General features: G+C 27.2%; 1 protein-coding gene across 1 annotated transcript; it reads right to left on the bottom strand.

Moving 5' to 3' along the window:
- Positions 1–9,257: 9,257 nt before the first annotated feature.
- On the bottom strand, positions 9,258–13,877 carry LOC100570490 (ubiquitin-conjugating enzyme E2 W-like). The gene is made up of 6 exons (XM_008183152.3): positions 13,691–13,877; positions 13,523–13,611; positions 12,437–12,539; positions 12,222–12,377; positions 9,720–9,795; positions 9,258–9,616 (listed from the first exon to the last, which is right to left on the bottom strand). The coding sequence occupies exons 1-6, from the start codon at positions 13,712–13,714 to the stop codon at positions 9,603–9,605; spliced, it is 462 nt and encodes a 153-aa protein (XP_008181374.1). The 5' UTR covers positions 13,715–13,877; the 3' UTR covers positions 9,258–9,602.
- Between the last annotated feature and the right edge of the window lie 5,545 nt (positions 13,878–19,422).

Genomic DNA, 19,422 nt, shown 5'->3' with positions numbered 1-19,422 from the left:
TACGCACTTGTAAGACGGAGACAACACATGCGGGTATAAAGTCCTCTTAAGTTATGTTTTAGAAATACATTTTATTTAGTCATTACTTCTTTTAATAGCTTTAAGCCTTATATAATAATAAATATAATATATTTACAAGAATATATGTTTCTATAATCAAATTCACATAAAATAATCAAACTTGACTAGGTATTTATAATAACTTTTTAAAAATAGAAATTATTAATCTTCTATTTTCTTTTTTTCTGTGTTGTATGTCAACTAGCATATTTCTCAACTGTTCATGTTTGTATGCATCACTAGCTTCTTTTCTTTTCATATAACTGATGAACCATTTAGGTGGTTGATCTGACTTGCTGTCATCATGTGTGAGTGTTAGAGAACGAGCACTTTCATTTTCAATAATGCTACTCATCACACTTTGTATCCCATAGAAATACGGCCACTGGGTTTTGGACTTTTTACTGATACCAGCCATTCTGCGGTTATATGCTCTCACTAAACTATTCCATTTATTCTCTAGATCTTGTTCAGTCAGCAAAACCATGCCAATTCTATGAAATTTCTTTAAAACTACAGTCCAAATTGAATTTGGTTTACGGATCCATCTTTTCACTTTATTTATTTCTGCATCAGAGCGTAAATGTATTAGCTTGCGGGTTAATTCTGGGTGCCACTTTACACCGGCTTTAGTTTCTACAACACTTTCATCGCTGGCATCAGAGTCTTCATCGATATCCATACTGAAATCATTAACATAACTGTAAATATTTATTTTATTTTATATATTTTAATATTTCAACTTACTTAATATCAACTTTGTAATTGTTTAATATTTCTCGTACTTCAGACTGTTTCCAAACACCCTGCGTAAAAACAGGCACCAAATCTTCACCAGGACGCGGATGACAAACATCTATTATTTCTATTGTACCCCCTAACATTTGATCCATAATGGCAAAATAAGGCCATTTTACATTTTGAGGTCCTTCAGTCTTTAATTTATCTAAATTTTCTTCATACTGTTCTACACATTGGTTCCATAATGATTCTGCTTCATATGATTCAATGTCAGCATTTTCACCAAGACTTTTGTTCATTTTTGTAACTAATTCATACCATAAAAGATCTTTTTCAGTTTCTTTGGTCACATAGTCGAAACGATCTACCATAGAACGTCGTAGTGAAAACAAAAGAAGTATCATTTCTTGGTTCCATAATCGTATTTCTGTAAAAAATCAACAAGACTACTCTAAATCTAATATTGTGTTATTTATTTATAAACCATAATGTCCATTAATAAATAATAATCAAATTATAATTTAATTTCTAAACTAAATTACAATTTTAAAATATATTTTAAAATTATTCTATGTAAATTAATTTTCAATCAAACTGACCATTGTCTGTATTAGTAGTTGAAGTCAAAAAGAAATAATCCATATCATCATTGGAATCTGTATTTATGTTTTCTTTAGCACTGGAAACAAATGTATACTATGATACTCGGTCAAAATATTATTATTCATAATAACCAGTGTTGTAAACATGTTTAAGTGGTTGCTAATTTGAATTAAATAATTTTTTTTATATCAAATGGTCAATTAAATATTTAAAAAAAACTTTGTTATTTAATACCTACATTACAACACTGTTGTCTGTGAGGAGTAATTATAAAATAATGTACATACTCTTTGGCATCAATATCAATGTCAACTTCAGAAGACTTATTTACAGGATAAATCATCTTGTCCACCTCAATATAGGAGTCTGGTATTCTTAATTTATCAGTACCTCTAAAGATTTCATCCATTGCAGAAAAATGTTTCCACTGTACACTAAAATCTCTTGTATATTTCATTCTTTCAATATTTTTACGGTATGTAGCTGCTGTTTTCCTCCACTTATCATCACAATTTTTAGCTGTCACTTTTACTGAGGGCATGTTACTACTCATCTGTCGTGCAATCAGTTCCCATAATTTAAATTTATGTTTTGAAGAGTTGAATTCTTCATGAAGACTACCACGCAAAGCAATCAATAATGATGTCATTTCTGTAGACCATTTTAAAGCTGGAACTAAATTACAAAAGTATCAATTATAAATAAATCATAATTTAAGTAAATTATATTATTATGTAAAATAAATTACATTAAAAATCGAGTAGGGTAGAAAACAAAATTAACTTACTACTGCTATAAGGAATGTAAGTTTCATTTATTAATGAACCATTCCATGGACCTATTTCTGTAGCATTTTGATTTACAATAACTGATTTAAGTTCAATAGAAGATTTTATCTCATTCAAGGTTCCACTAAAAATCAATATATATTATTTTAGTATACACGTTATTTCTTTCAAATTTGTTCTACTTCAATAATGTGGAATAAATTTAAAATATTGTTTTATTATACAGTAGAAGCTTATTAGAAACACTTTGGGACCAAAGTGAAATGTGTCAATTAACCGATTGTTTCTAATAAGCGATTTAAATGTTCTAATATACGGGCGATCCGTCCTGGTACATTTTGTTTCAATAACGCGATTGTATCAATAATCCGTGTTTCTAATAAGCGGCTTCTACTGTACTATAATAAGTGTATACGTGTATTAAATTAATAAAGGTACCAAATAAACAAAATAATACATACTGATTTAAAAGAACACAATGAAGTTCTTCAACACCGTTCTCTTGTACAATAATAGAAACTTCTAGTTCAATAAATGAACTAGATGTATCAAAATCATCGACTCTTGTAATATTCACTGGATAATTGATTAAATTCCGACCATTTGTTATTAACATTCTTGAATTAATAATAGCTTTAACACAGTTCTTCAACACCTCTTCTAAAAATGCAATAGAATAATGTCACTTAATAATAACATACAATCTTCAAATTAAAATCTTAATAGATAACCAATAGCTTAATTATTTAATAAATATGCAAGTAAAAGTTTCACATATGAATGTTAGTTATTCTTTTTTTGTATTTAACTGAATATGTTATTTCACTATAATTAATACCTAATATAGTCTAAGTTTCAACATATTGTTTTAAAAAAAGTTATACCTGCTTCAAATATTCCATATATTGAAATATAATATTAAGCAATAGGCATAGTCTTCAAGTCTTCTTTAAAAGACCGTGATATTAGGCATACATTTTAGCAGTATAGATTTAAATATAAATAGACAACGCCATAATATAACCCACAGTACATACTGCACGCATTTTATTGATATTAAATTTAATATTTATCTGTGTAGATAGATATTATTGATTTTTTTTCAAATAAAAAATGTTATAACCTAACAATTATATAAAGATTTGCAATTAATGTTTTAATCAAAAATTATACTAAACACTTCACATACACAGGGTTATACACTTATACGAGGAACATTATGAAAGATATCAAGTATCAATATTGTTCCAAAATTTGAAAATAAATGTCAATAAAAATTATTATAAGTACACACATTTCTGAACATACCATCATTAAGTTTCTCAGCAGTTCGCTTGTCTGTTTTAAACACAACTTGTCTGTTATTGATCTTAAAAAACAGTTGTTTTGTAGTATCTACAGTATCATTCTTGGTTGTATAGTAGTTTCTGTCCATATTTTAGACTGTGAACCTATGATCTGGTTTTACAGCACCGTCAGAAACTAAAAAAATAGCTATAATATATTGCGGTGTTCTAAAAATTTGAAAACAAAAATTACTTTTTCGAATTGAATCGAAAAAAACAACCGTTCAACACAACAGCACAAAACACATCCATTGGGATACGAGTCAAATCGATGGAAGAAGTAAATCTACGTTCAACGTCTTATCAATGGTAATACTACTATGCTATCACCACATCCATAGTCTTTGATCGGCTAATCATTGAGTTACTTCAAGTGTTGAGACTTATCTATCACCCCATCTGGTAGTGAACCTATCTTTGACAGATGTGTACATCACCGCGGATTGCGACATCATAAATATCACTTCTTATGTGTACTACGAGCCATGGGATTTCTTTGTGGTCTGTTGTTCAAACGGCGATGTACTATTGATACAAGAAAATATTGTAAAAATTGCGTTTAAGTGTGAAGACTTAGTCACCAACATAGATGCCTACTGTGTAGTCCGGCATTTATATATTATGTATATTAAAACCTATATTTAAAAGAAACTTAAATACTTTTTAATTCACAAACATTTTAGTACCTATGTTAGTACATATTTTTGTCAAATCATAATATTTATTGACAAACGGGTTTTTGTTCAATCATAATCAATATTCTACATAATAACTTATCACGTGATTGTCAAAATTGTGTGTAGCGAGTTTTAGGTAGAAAACTGTCGTAAACACCAGCTGTGCACATACATAACACAATTTGTCTAAATCATTAAAATATACAAATAATTTCGTGGTTAAAAATGTATGAAATGTTCAATTCAAAATATTTGAAACAATGTTTCTCATTAGTGGTTATATCCAGGGAAGTTGTATATTTTCTGCCCTTAAGTGAACAATTAAAGCTGCCCTTCTTTACCGGTATTTATTTAAATTTTCCACCTTCAATTTATTTAAAACTGTATGACTGCCAGCCACCACGCATTGTCTGAAATACATCTATTTTTATTGGTTATCTCTTCATTGCCACAATTAAATAAAGACATTCAATGCGGCTTGTGGAAAAAAAAGTGGGAAAGTAGATGTCACTCTGCTGTACAGTAGGTTACAAGTAGGTCACTGGTAATGGGTGGTGTTAAATTTGAATCAATTATATAATATCATTGTATCAGAAAAACGATTCTGAGCGAAAACGGTCAGTTTATGATATTACTGTGTATATTTGATGATATTATTGTGAATAAAATAAATTATAATATATAAGCTGTTTACGTGGAACATTGTTTTAAATTTTCAATCCTTAGCTATAAAAGTTGAACATTTTATACATTTTTAACTACAAAATAATTATACAATTTGAAATTTAATAAAATTTGTCAAAATTTGAACTTTAAATGCTTATAAAAAAAAATGGTGGCTAAGTATTTTAAATATTTTTCAACTGCTATTGTAAAAATATATTAGCAGCCTTACATTAAATTTTAATGATTTTTTACCCAACATATAAAATTGTATTTTTATTCATAGAAAAAATACTAAAAAATTGAAAACTGGCAATGTCCGTAAACAGCTGAAAAAGAGTCAAAATATTTTCAAAATTTTATGGTGTATAGAAAATGGAAATATAAACATTCAGTAAAATTTTTATACATCTACAGTTATTCGTTTTTAAATAACAATAAAATAACAAAACCACTACATCTCTTACAACTCTTACATCAGAAATCGAATACATATCCAATCTTGTAAAAATATGAATTTTGATAATAATGCGTATTTTTCGTAACAATTGTATGCAATTCTATACATACAGTTTAGATTCTATGTGAAACGATGAGAGTATATAGTTTATTGATATAACAATGATGTGTGTTTTATTGACATTCCATCACCTTTGGGGGGCTATCATAAGTAATATATACATACTGTAACCAAAAAATCTAAAAAATATATTAATAATTTTTTAAAGGATATTTTAGGTTAAAATTTGGACAAAATTCGAAATTTTAAGGAAGAATAACAATTTTAGTTAATTTAAAACTATTATTCGTGTGCTCCTATAATATTATGTACCTACTTAAAGCATTTTAAGTGAATTATTATATTTCATACATATAGTGACATTTGTGTTTTTGAAAATGTAATTCAATACCTACTGTATTACTGTAAAATAAATTACTATAATAGCAATACCCAACAATATTATATAATTTGGCGCCACTGGTAGCTGTTGTATACAATCCTAAATTAGGCCATTGGCATTCCGTAAACGTTAAGAAATTATAACGTTTTCAACATTGTCTGCCAACGATGGTTCTTATCAACAACGTCGGTAAATAGGTAATGCCATCTTCATCGTTGACGATATAACATTCATCATTATTGTTATATTCTAAAATTTTCTCAACTTCGTGAGGACCCATCTGGCCACCTCGAAGCCTCTCTTCCCTTTGGAGTCGCGCATTCAGGGTCCCATCCGCGGTTGTACCCGTTGTATTTGTATAATATACGTTATAAATATTATTGTTATTACGATTCTCAGTTCTTACGATTTTCCTGGTTCGGTCGCGCGAAAAAATTTTACGCATTGGCGCAGTGCGCGCGGCACCAACTACGACGGTCGTGCCAAAAGTGAATAGGACGCGTCGCCGGAGAGAGCTTTTTTCATATTTTCTTTTTTTCATTCTTTCTTTCTTTCTTTATTATTATTGTTATTATGTACTTTGGACAGTAGTGCAGATTAGGTATATAATATATAAATGTATAATAATGTTGAAATTGGGGATTGAGCTATTGAGGTTATTTATACACTTATATAATCGGATTGTAGTCACAATAATTACAGAGTAGGTATGAATTGTGAATTTGTAGATCTTATGACATTTCGAGAAAAGCGTTTAACTAAGACCTGAAAATGTAAAAAATGATCTAAAATTGATAAACATTATCTAACGAATGCAAATAAATTCAAAACCAAATGTCACGGTTATGACAGTTGAAAGAAGCCTTTGTAATAAGAAAAGCATCGAACAAAGATTTTTAAAAAAAAATCAAAGAAATGCCATGAACATCCGTGAAAAAGCCTCACTAGTCACATTTTATTATTTATTACCTATGAACTTATGTGCCTAAATATTAGCTCAGACCGAATCAAAAAGAAGATATTATTTTTTCAACTATAATTGTTTTAGATTAGAGTAAGAAAATTAAAACATATTTTGTAATTTGTATCGCCATATTATTCAGTTTCACGGAGACGCCTACCGTAAAAAATAGACATAACAAATACCTAATATACCTATATACACTACAACACGTATCACAATGTACACTAAGTAGTCTAACTGAATGCGAATCCGGGGCAAGCAACGAAAATTTGTATTATTAACATAGCCAGGGCCTCGACCATTTTTCAATACAATTAATGTGGATTCACATTCTATTTAGTACCTATTTAATATTCTATCTATATCTACCATGGCTAAATAGACAGGCATGTTAGCAATTTAACACAGCGCATTGACTCTGACGCAACGTGGAGTAAATCATGTTATAAAAAACAAATTCAGTGCATAAAATATAACATAACGTAACCTCAAGTTTTAATTGTTATTATTCGTATTTATAATAATTAAAGATGTTGGTTTTAAACTTTTAAAAACTTATTTATATTTAATTTCCATTATTTAATTAATTTGTTCATTGGGTATTGTGAGTTATTGGCTACATTAAATAGGTAAAATGTATAATACCTACTTTACATTTATAAAATATAATAATATGTAAAAAAGCTTTTATTTTTTTAAGAATTAATACATGGTGATTAACTGTCCTAATATTATGTAGTACATTTCATTCAGTACAATTAGTTTTGTGTTATTCTATACATTTTTTAAGTTTCTTTTGTTTACTCAATGTATTATTTCTTGTAGACCTCATTAAACGGTTCATTTCTCGAATTCATTTATAATATAATATTATGTTCTTGTGTGAACAGCACAAGAAAGAACTTCAGCAGGAATAATATTTTGTAAATTTGACTCTTCACTAATATCATAAAACTTGATACCTTGTTCTTTGGACAATGATTTACTATCATGAAATTGTACGAACATGGATTCTAATATTTTCATCACATTATAATGCATTAGCAAAATCATTTGATGGCCAAATTGAATAACTTGTAGAAATATACATTGATTATAACATAGGTAAGTGTATACTATATCATGAGTAGCAAATTTACCTTTTGAAACACAATTTATCTAAAAATCTTTTTCAGAATTCAAATGCACACTTGCCAAGAATGGAAATTTAGCTTTAAATTTAGGAGCAATAGAACCAGCTATAGAAAGTTTATTTTTTATTTCATTGAATTCTATTTGTAATCTATCAAAAATATATTCATAAATTAACATTGTATTATGATCAAACCGTTTTAATTGCATAATTTTATAATAGGTACATATATATTTAAATACTTGTGATCAAGTTCCAATAAATGTTGTTCTCTATTTTTGACAAAATATGTGAATCCTCTACAGTAAATAAGCTTCTAGACACTTCTGCTATACTATATTTACAATTAGAATCACATTTCTAACAAATACATTTATATTTATTTCAAGTCATAAAACTTATTTGTTAAAAATATTTTATTACTATAATATTTTATTGTTTTATAATATTTTAATTGTTAAAACTTGCCTCGAAACTGAATTATTTACATTACTGGAGAATATAATATATATTGTATAAACTGTATTCAATTCTGTTTTTATTCTAGAATCTACACTTATTGGTTCTTCAACCAACTTATCCTGTCCCCAAATAAATAAAAGTATTTAATATTAATAACATAAGATGGTTATACAAATTTTTATTTTAGAATTTTAATGATCTTAAAATATAAAATATGCAAAATTATAGGCTCTTCAATGACAACAAGACATAAGTCAGTTTTAATAAAAAGTAATTAAAAAGTGTTAATTCTTACTAATAAAGAAAAGCAGTATTACCTGTGTTTTTAATTTATCTCCTATTACTGATTTTGATAATAACAAAATAAATGCAATAGACTTTTTTTAAAAAATTTAACGTGTTAGGGGAAGCGCGACTTTTCTGAAAATCTATGATGGTGCATACAATAAAAAAATTTGGGAAACACTGTTGTAGTCAAATTTTAAAATCCTATAACTCGATAGGCTGATACCTATAGGGCGCTGTATACACATATAGACTAGCTCACCGATAAAAAGAAGGCGATTATAGCAGTTGAAGCTGGTGAAAAAATCTTACTGAATTGCCTTATTTACTAATATATATTATTCAATGAAGAAATAAATTAATGATAAATTAAATAATAAATAATAAATACAATGTATGTATGTAATACAATTTTCATCACCGATCACTCGGTAAATAGAAAACCTCTATAAATCGAATTTGCTAAGGTCCCCTAAATTTGGAATTATCAAGTGATAATTGTACTAGTAATACAATACTTATAAAACATAAAGAACAGATATTGTAGATATTTGCATTTTTAACTGTTTATTTGTTTTACAATAAATATATTTATAAGAAATCTTAAAATATTAATAATTATTCTTAAACTAGGATTCTTTATGGTTTTGTTGAGAATTTGGACATGATATATTTATTTATATAGAGATTTTTAACTTTAGGTGGTAATCTACTGGTTGAGAAACACTGCTATATAGGTACTACTCCACTTAAAAAAATTGTACATTATGTTATACATATTAGTAAGCGAGCATATAAATCAAAAGGTAATTAATATTAAGGTATTTATAATTAACAAATCTACATTTAAAAAAAATTTGGGTACAATAATTAATGACCGTGTTAGAATGAGGTATAACATGAAGTCACAATTTTCATACTAAATGAGAATATATTACAGCTTGTGAATAAATAATAGAATTGATATTCAATAGGTACTTCAAACATTGTCATCTAAAAAGAAATAAAACAAATTAAACCATAATTAAATAAGAAAATCTTCATAAACTGTCTTAATGTACATGGTTCATTTTAGTAAGGAATAATATTTGCTTACCATGATACAACCAGTCTGTCTCTTTTGGATTTTTACTGCAAGTTGTTACGTATATGCTATCACCTTCAGGTCTTTTCTGTTAAATAAAATGCAAATTATTTTTGCTATATCCTATAGTATTATGTGTATACATGCATATATATATATGATAATACATTATGAAGCAATCACATTGTAATCTAAATACAGTCAACTCGCGATATAACGAATTTCAAGGGACCGAGAAAAAAATTCGTTAAATCGAAAGTTCGTTACATCGAAATTATATTATACCGCGATATTTTCAAGGGACCGGTAGTTTTATTCGTTATATCAAGATTTTCGTTATATCGATATTCGTTATATCGCGAGTTGACTGTAATTAAGTGCTCACAAGTACTTTTAATTTTTACAAGCATGTATTATTGGATAAATTAAAATACTAGCTAACTTATGACTCATGAGTTGATACTTATATGTCCTACAAAAGATTAAAAAATTATTTAGTTTTTCACTAAAAATAGAAATATTCCGCCTAAATGTATTCAAAATCTTATAAACATTCCAAAAATACATCAAGAAGCAAGTACTTACAATCGAAGGTCAGTACTTATTGTCTGCCTATTTATGTTATTTTTTTTATCAAAATATTCTAATATTCTCAATATTATAATATATATTTCCAAAAAAAATTTTATTCTAGAAAAAACAGGATTATGATCCATCCAAATTCTTACTATACTGCTCATGCACAGGTTCAAAATTATCAATAAAAAAAAATATATATATATATATATATATAAATAATTTTTCTATATAACTTTCAAATAAAAAGCTAATTATAATATTACGTATTTCTAAAGTATGCTTTTATAAGCAAAATAGTAAATTATCTTTTAATCTTTTAATTTTAAGTTTAAAAATGTATCTATCCCTATAATATCTTACCCCTTTATAGCAGCATACACTCAAAAAAATATACATAAAAACATAGACAAATGTAGGAATACATAATGAATTAAATTGAAAAATATTAAACATTTATAATATTAAATTACATTCTTGTTCTAGTGAGGGTTTACTTTTTTATGCTGTGTCTTGTAGGTAATGTAATCTATACCAGCGGTTCTTAACCTTTGTGTAGTGGCGACCCAAGATATTTACCAAATTTTTCATGCGACCTTTTTATAAAATAATGTTCAATGGCAGAATAAAAAATAACTATTGGGTACTCTTAATTTAATTTTTTTTTTTACTCATATTACTTGTACTAATAACAGGTCATAATATTAATTAAATTATATTTAAAAATAAACATTTCTTTTAATAATAATTGTACTGTACATATTTTTTTTAAATAATTTTTAATTTAAATATTTTTTTTAAATAATGAAGAACTTAATAATGACTCCCTTGGTCTTGATGTTGCTTCACCAATGAATCAATTTGAGCTTCTATGGAGTTAGTAAGTGAAATACGCATCGTGGGTTCGACATCAAGCTTATTTCTTGCTTTGGTTTTGATCGTAGTTAATGTCGAAAATCCGGATTCACATAAATATGTTGTTGCAAAAGGAACTAATTTCTTTAATGCTTCTTCGTAAAGATTATGATACTCATTTCTTAAAGATATCCAAAATTGGTTTAAATTTTTAGTGTTAAAAGATTGTTCTAATAATTTATCTGACGATAATTCTAATAGTTGGCTTTCATTTAATAAAGATAATTCATGATTTTCACAGGGCAAAAACGGGTTAAGAATCCACATATTGTTTGATCGAATATCATGAGATGGTGGGAAATACTTTAATAATTTATTTTTTAATTTCGACAAATGTGTTTTAATTACACATTGCATTACATTAATTTCATTTTTTTTTAATAATTTTTTTTCAGTCATATTATAATATGATGGAAACATATCATATGTATTTTCCTGAATTCGTTTTATCCAAATTGATTCCGTCTTTTCATTTTCATTATTTTTAACTACCACAGGTTTTATGAAAAAAGATGAAAGTGATGTCTGTTTACTCATTATAAATGTTTAATACACAATACAAAATAACGACTATTCCGCACTGGGTACAGGTAGGTTGACGTTAATCTCACGACTACACGAATAAGTACCATACGACGTTCACAACATTGATAGTTGATTCTAAGAAAAATGCTGGTCAAAAACTTATCAAATACTATAACTTATAGCTATAAATATACTTTATCGATTGACATTAACGGAAACCAATGTAATTTGATAAGCTTCTTTGTACCAATTATCAATACTGTGAATTTACGAAAACGGTTTCATTTATTATTTATATTATAAGGCTTAAAAATAAAAATATTATACCAACGTTTTAAATTTTAGCCGACCCATTTCAAATTATTGGCGACCCAAAATTGGGTCGCGACCCTATGGTTAAGAACCGCTGATCTATACTAATCCACTAGTAAAAATTATTTTAAGCTTTGCAGGATATCATATATCATATTGTTATTTGTATAATATTTATGAAATCACCTTTTCTTTGCAGCTGCTTAGCATAGAAATAATTGAAAGACAGACAGATTGAACCGTTAATGCAGGTGTCCAGTCAATAGTAAGAATAGATAAACATATATGTCCATTACTATACACATGTGGATGAACTGGAATGTTTTGGCCTACAAATGTAACCTAAAAAAAATATACATATGTAAATAAATTAACTATTATAATATATAAAAATTGTTTACTTCAGGCGACTCAATAGGATATCGTTTATTAAATTTGAACTGTAACTGGAACTGTTCTCCATCATATAAAGTACCTTCAGCGCCTTGCATATTTATAATCCAACTAAAAAATAAAATTAAACATTAGATATTATTGATATTCTACATACAAATTATTAAATTAATATACATAAACATTTGTTTTAGTAAATCCAATTGAACTTGAAAATAATATACCTACTCACACTAAGATGTATTTAAAAAAATGTTAATTTTCAAATGATAGTTACATTACCTATTGAAAATCCAAGCTTACATTTTTAAAATGATTGTACTTAAAAGTTTATATTTTCTACAAAACTTTTTATTTATATTTTTACTAACTAGTGTCCCTGCCGTCAACTTTCTAGTCGACTGGGCACAATATTAGCCGACATAATTAATATTATTACTTTTTATTCTAACCTAACCTTAAGTAAGTTGTCAACACTTGTCTTTTGTTGTTGCTAGTGGACACTGGTCTTATGTAATATGTGTCTAGTGCTGCAACTATATGTCCACGCACAAATCATGCTTTTTGGTGATTTATTAAATTTTTCTTTTTTTAAAAATACCTATTGTCTTCAGATTATTGAATCTGTTCTTTCAATTATTATATTTAAATATATTGATACCATTCAAAGTGTTAATTAATTAATATTGTTCCTGAATTTATTCCTACAAAAATATATAAGTACTCGCCTCTAAAATATTGAATTATTAACTATAAATTAAATAATTTGGATAATCTAAATTTATAGAATACTCTAGAGTATTAACATCCCAATATCTGTCACAGAACTAGTAATAAATACATTGACATTAGAGTTACACATAATAGCCATAAGATCTAAACAAAATTCTATATTATAATACCTTTAGCAAAAAACATAATTAAACCCAATTCATTTTAGAGTTAAAATAAGTACCTAGGTACATATGAAAACTTGAAATTTTAATAATATTATTACAGGCCACAGATTACGTAAGTATAAACATTTGAATAATATAGGTATATTATCAAATAAATATTGATTAAACACATAAGCGATGATTATTATTACTAACATTTTAAAATTTTGTTCAGCTTGTGCATCTACAGACATTCCTGGAATAGGATTTGTGACCAGTCGTTGATATTCTCGTAGAAGTCTTTTCTATGAAAAAACGAAAAATTATAATAATTTTTTTATACGATAAAGATGTAATTTTTACAATGCATATGGAAATACATACTTCAAATATAGGTTTCCCTGCCATATCACGACTATTTCCGACACTAAAATAGTTAAATTAATCTTATGTTTTAGAATTAATTATCGTGTTGTTTGAACATCAAGAATTTCGACATTAATATAAAATAAGTCATTGGTAATTAACTAAAATCGATGAATGGGAATGTTATGTACCCTCCACGGACTAAGATAATATACAAGACTGAAAACCAACCTTTATCATTTGATCAAGACCTGTTACGGTAAGTTAACGAGCGATCGTGGTGACAAAATTGAGTAACCAAAATGTAGTCACTATAGGTATAATATAGTAATAGAATAGAACAGCGTAGGATGGCGCTACAATCGCTCGTTGACTTTCCGTAACAGGTGTGGATCTTTCCATTATACAGTGCCGTCAATCGAGATGACTTGGAACTACAAGGTGAGATGTAACAATTTGGTTTTTGTTTAAACATTTCAAGTTATCTATCAGGGTATTTAATATAATTTAAATGTACCTCCATTAAAAATATTTTTTTCAAATTTATGACCATAAATGTTATCTTCAACCATGCAATTGGTCTAATCATTACCTCCGAAAAAAATAGCCAAACATTTTTCATGATCACAGTGATTTTATCATTGCTTTCAAAAAAGCTTTAGATTTTAGTAATAGATGTCGAGTTTAGGGGTTTGTATATTTTATATACATTGAAGGATACTTCAATGTATATTTTATATACATTGAAGGATACTTCAAAAGAAGAATATTGTAATTAGAATCTTAAAAACATTTTTTCCTAATTGGATACCTTTAGTTTTATTTTTCAAAAAAAATCTAAGGGTGACTTAAAACATCATAAAAACGCATACAATGCATAAATTGCAGTTTGGCATTTAAGCGAATTTTTGACACTTTTTTTTTTAAATGTGTGTTTCTGCATGTTAAATATGATGGTATTTTTTAAAAAAGTCCCTCTTACTTCATTTGGTAATTATGGTAAAAAAACTTCAATTACTTATTTTTGTATTAACATTAAAAGTAGGTAAGTAAGATAGGTAAATTCTGATTTCACTAAAATTTTAAGCATGTAAACATTTAAAAATATTTCGTTACGAGTCAACACTTATGTTCTTCAATTGAATGTTACGTTGAATTTTCATAGTTGTTACAAGTTACCTAAAAATTGAAGTGACTTGTAACACGTATTTTTATTTTATTTTTAAATCAAATTTTTATCAAAAAACTAAATTGAAGGTTATATTCTCTTCATTAGACGTATGATTAAATCGGTTTGAAAACGATTAGACTGTTAGAAATACTCAAGACATTTGGAGGCAGGTCGTAAAACAACTAGCCTCTCCACCATAGGTTGTATACATTGTAATTTTGTACTTAAAATATTGTTAATAAATACACAACATAACCAAATACATCAAGTATATTCGTTTCTGCGTTGATGTATATATCGACGTCAGATGGGACGTAACAATATGCACTTACTTTTGTATAAAATGGGTTCTTAAATGAGAATAAACTTAGAAAAAAGTTTTTTTTGATACTTTAATACTTAAGAAATATTAATGGAGTCCAACATATTTACAATATCACAGATTTGTTCATAGTATTTAATAATAAAGTAAAGTATTAAACCATTTTCCAGTTACTCCAACGGGTTATGATTGGTTCTGGAGGTAAAAGGATATCCAGTTCGTATTATTTAAAAAATTGTGATAGGTAGTGTTTTTTTCAATATTTTTTTAAATTAGCAAAATTATCAACAGTACCAATTAGTTGTATTCGTAGTACCTCCTATATTCTATGGAGACCACGAGCTCTTGCTTCTTGTTAAAAATAAATTTTTTTTATTGAAAATATATCAAGTAAGACGGTGCTGATCACAAAAAATATACAATTAATAGGTACTATATTATATAATGTATAGCCGTATAGGTAGTATTTAAAATGTGTTTGTTATTAATAAGTATTAAAAATTATATACCTATGCTTAAAATCTTTAAATACTCGAAATCATATCAACTTAGCAAAATATGCAAAAATATGCAACATACAATTTTGTATTTCGATTCTATAGGTATATCATGAAACGAATTTGTATCGAATCAGATTTTTTAATATGATGCATTTTCCTAAGAAATATGCAAATGCATGAAGTTCCGAGCTCTGCAATTATGAATAACTTAACAAATACCTTTACTTAGTTCCAAAAACTATTTTCTACTTAGTTTATTTTAATACCATAAATTTATCTTTTTGTTAGATAATATTATATGCCGACGTTCCAGTTAAAAACCTACGGCGATTCGTAGACTTAGGTAGGTACTAGACATGATGATTATGCGTGATAGGTACCACATTGTGTCAATGTGTAGGTAGGTATCAAAAATAATTATCAATAACCAAAATATATATCAAGAATAGTATTTTTTGTTTATTTAGATTTTGTAATGCAATATGAGTCTTGACAATATTATATATTTATAAAATTATTGTTGATTAGTGATTACTAATATAAATATAGGTACTGAAAAATTTAATTTTAATTGTTTGTTTATTGAAATTATTAGGAAATGTTAATGTCAAGAAGCAAAGGTATTTAATACTATGCGATTTGTTGTTATGTCTAATAGTTAATTAAGTACCTACGTTTTCATGTTGCCAAGTTTAACCACGAAAAAGTTACGTTGTATTTGTTCAATAAGAATACAAACTATGCCTATCCACTTATTCATTTTTCTCTCGAAGTATCTATCGCAAAATATAACATTTAAAAATATGTCAAATATAGGAAAACCATTTGCAAAATATCATGTAGAAGTTGCTAAACACGTGAAAGCGAGACTTTTTGACGAAGAACGAAAAAAACAAATTTTCAATCCAACTATTAGAACTGTTGGTGTAAGTTAGGTACTTATATTACAGTGGAATATCGGTACCTTTTGAAGTTTCTGTATGTCGAATATTGTTTTCAGTCTCGATCATTCATTCACATAATATTTTAAATTAACTAGGTAACTCAAAGTTTGGATAGGTATTTCGAATTTTTTTTTTTTTTTTGATCCCTTAAAACATCGATATACCGAGGTTTCACTGCATTTTTTTAGGTACTTCTTGGTTCTTTTATTTTGAAAATCGACCGCATATATAGTCACTTACACTAATTTGCTTATTGAATAGGTAGTTCTATACCTACTTTTTATATACGATTAGATTGAAAAAGAGGCCCTTGATAGACGAGTCCGAGAAAAGAAATTACTTTGAGACCCAGAACAAGTGATTTTTTTAGAACCAATGTAATAAAAAAACAATTATTAAAATAAATAGCAAATACTGTGTTTTACAAAAACAATGTTTTTTATAAATTCAACCAAAAAACGATTTTAGTTTAAAAATAAATTATTCGTAGGCAACGACGCATTATGCCATTTTTGTCCAGATGTAAAAAAAAATTGGTGTTCAAAAACAATTTTCATAAAAACAATTAGTTAAATAAAAAATATAGTTAAAAAATATAAGTTATGACTTATATTTTTTAACTATATTTTTTTTAACTATACTATCGAATAGCCCACCGTGTATACAACCAATCCATGAAGGAAATACAGAAGTGCGTTCATTAGTAGATACTTGTCTTATAATATATATTTAAGGTAAAATATTTTTGGGATTAAATTGCGATTCTGATGAAATATTTCTGTTAATTTTACGAGTTCCTTTATACAGTATGTAATGTACAAATATGGCACGACTACGGCGGGAGTGTACGGAAGTGATGTCATGACGATACTTCCCTACACTGCTTTTTTAATAAATACCTCTTTTTTTCAAAAAATTATTTACGATTACTACGCCTAAAATCGGACGATCACAATGAAATACGACGAATATGATGTTCATAATAATAGTAATATTCTCCCTTCGACCCTTTTACCCTATTTGTGTATAAATTGTATTATTATTTTCTCCATCGACACTCAACATTAGAATAACACGTTTTCTCCTAAGAAAAAAAAACCTAAAATATCTCTTTTATACTTATAATAACAAGGGGATATAGATTTAATGATGACGGTCACTGTGATTTGACAACTTTACACGGTTTATCAATTTACCGTACATTGTACGCGTTATCGTACGTACCTAACCTACATAAAACTAATAATGTATGGGCGTGACCCATGAAGCAACAAACGCATGCATTAAAAACTACTTATATCTATATTATTAAAAATGTTAAAGTATTTATGGGCTTGTAATCATGAAAGCATGCACTCAAGGATCAGAATGTAAAACCACTAAAACCATTGACCTGTAAATTCAAACGAAACAATATACGTATTGTTTATACGTACACGAAACATATTGTAATTTATTGTTATCAGATTTGTCAGTATTTGTTCTCGGATAATACATTTTTCGTCGCAATATACCTACATTAATATTGATGATAAAGTCACTGTTTCGAGGCTGACCAGGAATTTATTGTTCGGGTTTGGTCATCGACAGTTCCTTTGTCTGTAACGTTTCACCGTGCACTCTTATTCGTCATCATTCTTCTTCCCGTTATTTCTTATCATTCGTATACTAGTATTATTATTGTTAAATTGTGTTATAACACATAATTTACTATTAGTATGGAAGGAGTCACGAGTCTGTATCTAATACGGATTTCTTTTTACGGTGTGTGATTTTTTCGATTTTTTTTTGTGTAGGTACCTATCATCACCATTTAGGACGATAACAATAAAAATGCTTGGATTTTCTTCCATAGTATCTTTTCTGATAAAAAAGTGAAATTATTTAGTATTTTAGGGTGTCAAAAGTATCTAAAAATTTCTAATAATTTTAAAATGTAGGAAAACGTTAGGAAAACGGGAATTCTTACGCAAAATTGGTTTCCGAGTAAATCGATTTTGGTTTTTGGCGTAATTCTAAAACAAACAACCGAACATACTTAACATTTTTACACAATATTTATATGAGAATTTGATATACACCATAAAATATTCAAAATATTTTGAATTGTTTTGAGCTGTTAAGGACATTTTCAATTTTCAATTTCCAATTTATTTTTTTTTTAGATTCTGAGTGGAACGATGAATGTATTGATTTTACAATGATGTGTGTTTTTTTATTTTTTTTTCATTTTTTTATTTTTTTATTTTTTTATTTTATTTTTTATTTTTTTTGTGTCTGTGTACACGATAAGTAGTCGAAATAATGCTACGATTTTCAACTTCAGTATCTTGTTCGATCAGAAAGTGAATATCGTTGGTGCATTGGGGAGGTCAAAATTTAAATTTCCCAGTAGTTTTCAAAAGCGCCGGGAAAAACAAAAGAAAAATTAAGGAAAAACGGGAATTTTTACGCAAAATCTGTTTTCGAGAAAATCGATTTTGGTTTTTGGTGTAACTTTAAAAAAAATGACCGTTTATGCATGAAATTTTGACTGAATGTTTACATTTCCATTTTTTATACACGATAAAATTTTCAAAATATTTTAACTTATTTTGAGCTCTTTACGGACATTGTCAGTTTTCATTTTTTTTTAGTTTTTTTTCTAAAAATATCAATAAAATTTTATTTGTTGGATAAAAAAGCTTGAAAATTTAATAGAAGGCTCTTAGTATATTGTTTCAAAGGCAGATGAAAAATATTGAAAATCGTTAGTCAGAGTTTTTTTTTATAAGCATTTAAAGTTCAAAAAATGACAAAATATGGAAAAATCA

This window comes from Acyrthosiphon pisum, chromosome X (genome assembly GCF_005508785.2).
Source record: "Acyrthosiphon pisum isolate AL4f chromosome X, pea_aphid_22Mar2018_4r6ur, whole genome shotgun sequence".
Taxonomy (NCBI): domain Eukaryota; kingdom Metazoa; phylum Arthropoda; class Insecta; order Hemiptera; family Aphididae; genus Acyrthosiphon; species Acyrthosiphon pisum.
This window is presented reverse-complemented; position numbering and strand designations above follow the sequence as displayed.